Source organism: Tupaia chinensis, unplaced genomic scaffold (genome assembly GCF_000334495.1).
Source record: "Tupaia chinensis unplaced genomic scaffold, TupChi_1.0 Scaffold142100_1, whole genome shotgun sequence".
NCBI lineage: Eukaryota > Metazoa > Chordata > Mammalia > Scandentia > Tupaiidae > Tupaia > Tupaia belangeri.
The window spans coordinates 1,293,149-1,298,451 of NW_006201951.1; the positions used below are offsets into that span (position 1 = coordinate 1,293,149).

General features: G+C 65.8%; 1 protein-coding gene across 1 annotated transcript in view; it reads right to left on the bottom strand.

Moving 5' to 3' along the window:
• CAMSAP1 (calmodulin regulated spectrin associated protein 1) overlaps positions 1-5,303 on the bottom strand; it is a gene marked incomplete at its 5' end in the record, with an annotated part of 37,714 nt that overhangs the window by 16,219 nt on the left and 16,192 nt on the right. Inside the window, 2 exon segments of the mRNA XM_027766289.1 lie at positions 3,055-3,151; positions 3,225-3,364. Coding sequence (XP_027622090.1) covers positions 3,055-3,151; positions 3,225-3,364 — 237 coding nt within the window.

The window sequence follows — 5,303 nt, forward strand, 5'->3', positions numbered from 1 at the left end:
CCCCTGGCCCCCCGCCCCCCTCGGAGGACACGGGCAAGCTCGCCAGTGGAAGGGCACAGGGCAGCCAAACGACTGAGCCCAGTGCAACCGTCCTGGGAGCAGGACGTCACTTCAGAGAGAAGGACCCCAGGGGCCGAAGTGCAGGGATGGACAAGGTGGCCCGCATGAGCAGGTCCAGACAGTCACTAGAGACAGAGGTTGCTCCCCCGGACCATCGGAGGGGGCTGCGCTCAGGGGAGTAGGGGTGAGTGCCGCACAGGCAGGGGAACACACGCTCAGAGGGGTGCCCGTCGGTCAGCCCTCCCGCCTACCCACCTGCCCTTCAGCCCTCCTTCCCAACATGCCCAGTTTCGGCAGCGGCACCACCCTGGGTTCCCGCAGTCACGACCCCTACCCTCCCCATGGAGCCTGCCGGGACACCCAGTGGATGCACCCAAGAAAGCAGAGGCTGTGCCAACTCAGCCTGTCTGCAGCCGTCCACCCTCATCCCTGCCCACAATGGGGACACGGCGGACCCCTCTGGGCCCTGGAGGAGGTATGGAGTGTGCTGGGAGCCAACTCCGGCCTGGACCCAGGAGAGCGTGCAGGGCCCGAGCGGCCGAGGCCCCAGCAGCGGCACAGTGGGCAAGCGCACCCCGGCCCAGCTCACAGCCCCGCGGTGCTCCAGGCAGCCAGGAGGTGCTGCGAGGGTCTGGGCACTCCTGTGGGACACAGGCCTGAGAACACGGTCCTGGTGGCAGCAGGCCTGGTGGCACTGGCAGAGGCCACCAGTCTCATTGGAAGGAACCATGATGCCGGTCAGCGGGCACCACGTGGCGACTGCAGCCCACTGGCCAGTGTACAAGGGCAAGCAGGGCCGGCATGCCAACCAAGGCGAAGCGGCCCCTGGGGTCGAGCCCGTGGGCCCGGGGAACACCCCAGCCGTGTCAGCTGCCACTATGGCCCATAGCACATGCACCTATGACAGCACACCAATGACCACGTGACAGAAAGGAAGAAGCCACAGTCAGCTCACAGCAGGGTGGCCTCGGCCCATGGACAGACTGTGCCACGCGCCACAGCCGTGCGGGAAAGCAGTGCGCGATGGCTGGAGGCAGGCCCGCTGTCAGCACAGGACAGGCCAGAGCCCAGCAGGGCACCAGGGCCAGCAGGCCATGGCCGAGAGTCCCACGCCAGAGCAGGCACCGGGCTGCACTGGAGGGGACGCCTGTCTGGGCCCTAAGCCTCCACCACCATGGCTGCCCACGACAACAGCATGAAGCGCCACACAGGTCTTGCGACGCCACGAGGCCCTGGCTAAGTGCAGGTGGAATGTGACCTGCAACTCAGCACCAAGGAGGGCACCAGGCAGGGTTCCAAGAGTGGCCAGATGGAGGTGGCCAGCCCACAAGACAGAGCAGGTCGCCGCCTCTCAGGTGACGAGAACCCCGTGGGTTCCTGCATGAGAAGGCAGAGCGGCCCGAGCCGGGCTGCAGGGAGCTGGCTGCAGCACCGGACAGTGCAAGGACGCGAGGGCAGTGATGGCCGGGCACCGCTGGAGGGGGTCATGCCATGCAGGAGGTCCAGGCGAGTCCCCAAGCTGACCAGGTGAGTGCAGACTGCTCTGGACGCGTGGGAAATGTCCCCCCACCCCAGCTCGCTCTCGTGTAAAAAGTAAAAAGCTAAGAACAGACTCGAGCCGAGAACAGAGGTGGCAACAGGGGACCAAGGGCTGGCCTGGTCAGCACGAAGCCGTGAGGGATGCAGCTGCATGGCCATAGAGCTTCTGGTGAGAGGACAAACTGACGTGTGTGGAGGAGAGGACGCCAGGCCACCTGGAGCCGAGGGGACCGCCGACTGGCACACGGCAGGGGAGGCTGCTATCCGCTAACCTCGACACCCTTTCTTTGCCTTGTTGTAAAGTGTAACACACTCACAGAACACATGAAAACACACGAACTGGATGGGTAATTACAAAGCAAGACCCACGTCCCACTATGCCACTGAGCCAGCAGGGAGCCCCAGGCCCAGGGAGCGCCAGCTGGCCCTGGGCGGGAACGCCTCCCCACTAGCGACTTCTCCTGCTGCCCAGGTTCGGATGCCTGCTCCCGACAGCCGCCCAGCTCTCTGCGAGCGACACCCCCACTGCCGTGCCGTGGCTGCAGCCTGTGCCCTCCACGGCGGCAGTGCCCAACCTGAGTCCCGTCTACCCTGCACACGAGCAGGGCTGCTCCCAGCATGCCTCGCCCCCTCTCCAGGCCCAGGGCCAAGCTGCCAGGAGTGTGCCCAGCGTGGCCCACCCCCCAGGGGCCCACTCGTGGGCGGGGGTGAGCGCGGGGCCGCGTGCCTGTGTGCTCACGGGCCAGCGCTCACCGAGCGCCCTCCGCTCCCTGGGCCACCGGCCGCCTGCACAGAGCACTGCACGTCTCGTTCGCTCCCTCCTGGGACTGTCGTTCTCACTGACGTGAGCCGTGTGTCCCAAATACTCGATGTCTGTCATGCACGTGCCAGCATGCTTCTCTCAGAGCCACTGCGGTCTTCTTCTGTGTTTATCACCCTTTAACAGCAGATCTGAACTTCACCATGGCTGAATTACCAGTCTGTCTTTACAGCTGATTTTTCCTGTATTATAAGAAATCGTTTCCTAACCCAAGGTCGTGAAGATGTCCTCCTGTCACCCTGGAGCTACCTGGATTGTTGGGGCGAAAGAGCCCACTTGGCAGGAAGTTCAGAGGGTGCAGCGGCCCTGGTGGCTGGGCAGAGCTGCGCTGAGCAGGAGTTAGCACGGCCCTGCCCCGGCTGCAGCCTGGCTGCATTCTGCTCCGCAGGGGCAGGCGGCCCAGCACTGCCCAGAGGAGGGCCCTTCCTGGGCTGGGGGAGGGCTCTTCAGGTCACTCCGACAGAAGCCGCCCCGTCAGAGCACGGGAGAGCCGAGATCAGGCACAGGCGCTCCGAGAGAAGCTACTCCCAGGCCAGAACCACTGCCGTTGACAGCGGGGACCGGCCCCGGGACCCTGAGCAGGCCTGGCGTCTCGCAAAGTTGTTGCTGGTGACCTGGGGACGCTGGTCACTCACCATCGCGCAGCTCCTGGACGTCCCTGGGCTGAACGAACTCGGGCTTCACGTTCTCGAACCACCAGAAGAGCTCAGCAATGAACACCATGACGTTGGGCTAGGGATGGACGCGGTGGTGAGCGGCAGCCCGGCCCTGGCGCCCGTCCGAAGCGCCCCGAACGCGGCCTCACCTTCAGCACCGGGGGCGCGCACAGCATGTCCTCCAGGGCGAGGTGGAAGCACTTGTTGAGGTACTCGCTGGAGAACTCCCTCAGCAGGCGCACGTTGTACAGGCGGTCAGCCGTCGACATGGCCTCCTTCAGGCAGATGTCTGACGGGCAGGAGGGAGACAGCCATCACGCACGGGCCCTCCCCCACGCGCGCACGTGTGCACGTCTCGGGACTCGAACCGTTTCTATGGAGGGCTGAAGTGAGTGAAGGAAGCTGAGGAGGGTGGGGAGACCGGCAGGGCCTGGACTCCGCAATGTCCCCGGGCAGCTCCTCCTGCAGAGGCTGGACCCAGTGCCCTTGCCGCTCTCCGGGCAGGGCCAGGGCGGGGCAGGGGCCAGCTCACTCCCAGGCTGACCCCCTCCCTCCTCTGCACCACCTTCCCATCGGCTCACTCACCGTCCAGTCTGGACGGAGCTGGCGCTTCGGTCCCTCTCTGTCTTGGTGTCTGTGGACTGGGGGGCCCCCCTCCTCTCCTCGGTCTGCTTCCCCTCCCCTTGCCCCGCCAGGCCCAGCTGGCCCGTCTTCCAGCAGGAGCCCTGGGTGGGGCACACCATCCCGATGGCGCTCTGAGCTGCCCGCAAGCTGCGCCGGGGGTGGGCAAGGCGCTCGCTCCCTCCAGACGCTGCGCGGCAGCATCAGAAGCCTGCCCTGGTGGAGCAGCTCGAGCAGGGCCCACATGTCAGACCGTGCTGGCGACAAGCCTGGCAGCCCTGCGCCTGGGGAGTGTGCAGACCCGGCTCTGCTGCAGTCCCAACTTCCCTTCCCCACGTGTCCCTACCTTTGGGAAAGGCATCCACCCCATGATGGCTGGGCAAGGCCATAACTGCGTTGGCCTCTCCCACAGTCTGGCCCGGTGCTCTGTCACTCACGTGGGCTACCAAAGCCACAAGGGCCCTCCCTGCATCCCTGCACTGCGTGGGACCTGCTGGCACTCTGCCCTTAGGCATGGTGAGCTTTGTCTTGCCAATGGCAACACTGCTGTCCCAGGACACCACCAGGGACCAGGCCGAACGGCAGGGCCAATCGCAACTCAAGGCAGAGCAGAACTGGCCCTCGGGCTGCAGGCCCGGGAGCATCTGGACGTGGCTGAGGGGAAGGAGAGGCCATCGAGAGCGAGGGGCAGGCCGCACGCCCAAAGCCACTGCCCATCCCCCAGAGCTGTCACCCTGTGTCCTTCCCCACGCCCTGATGCCACCTGCCACGGTGCCCGCAGGCTCTGTGGGGCCGAGCACCGTGCTCTGACCTCGCACTTCATGGCAGGGTCCTCCTGCCGTGGGCACCAGCAGCCCGGGCTCGTGGCATGCCCTGCAGGGCAATCACCAGCCAGGGCCACGGCCCGCGCTCCCAGGCCAATGTCTGCGCAGACCGTGCCGGTGCATTCCAGCTGGGCTCTGTCTCCTACATGAAGGTCCCCACCCGTGAGCCCAGGGTGACGTCGCTGCCTCTGCTGGGGGCCCCTGCCCGGGCAGGCCCTCTCCACTGCACACAGCCCAAGGCCAGAGGAAGACGGAAACAAGGCGCAACAGCCCCACCCACCCACGTGGCCACTCGGGTGTCAAAGGTAGGACCCTCTTGATGCCCGGCAGCGCAGTCTCTCATGTGCAGCTGGACCCAGGTGGTGGTCAGCACCCCTGTCCCCAGAGCAGCACCAGGCCAGCCATGGCTCCACCAGCACCTGGGCACGCTCGCCGGCCCGCAGCTGCCTGCTTCAGGAAGAGGGTGCGGTGGCCAGGCACTGAGCCGGCGCGCTCCGCCCTGCGGACAACACGCCATGCTGTTGGGGTAAGCACTGAGCGCGTGGCCGCTGCTCACGAGCGGCAGGTGGACAGCTGGGATCCCGTGTCAGCTCTCAGCCAGGCTAGGCTCCAGGCTCTTCACAACTGGGAAGCGCTTACAAAACGCTATTAAGGGAACCAGCAGTTAGCGTAATGGCTATGTTGCTGGACTCCCACGTAGTCGACCGCGGTTCGTGTCCCGGACCCGGTGGCTTAAAACTCACGCCGGGCGCGTGTGCGTGTGTGCCCAAGATCCCGAGAGGA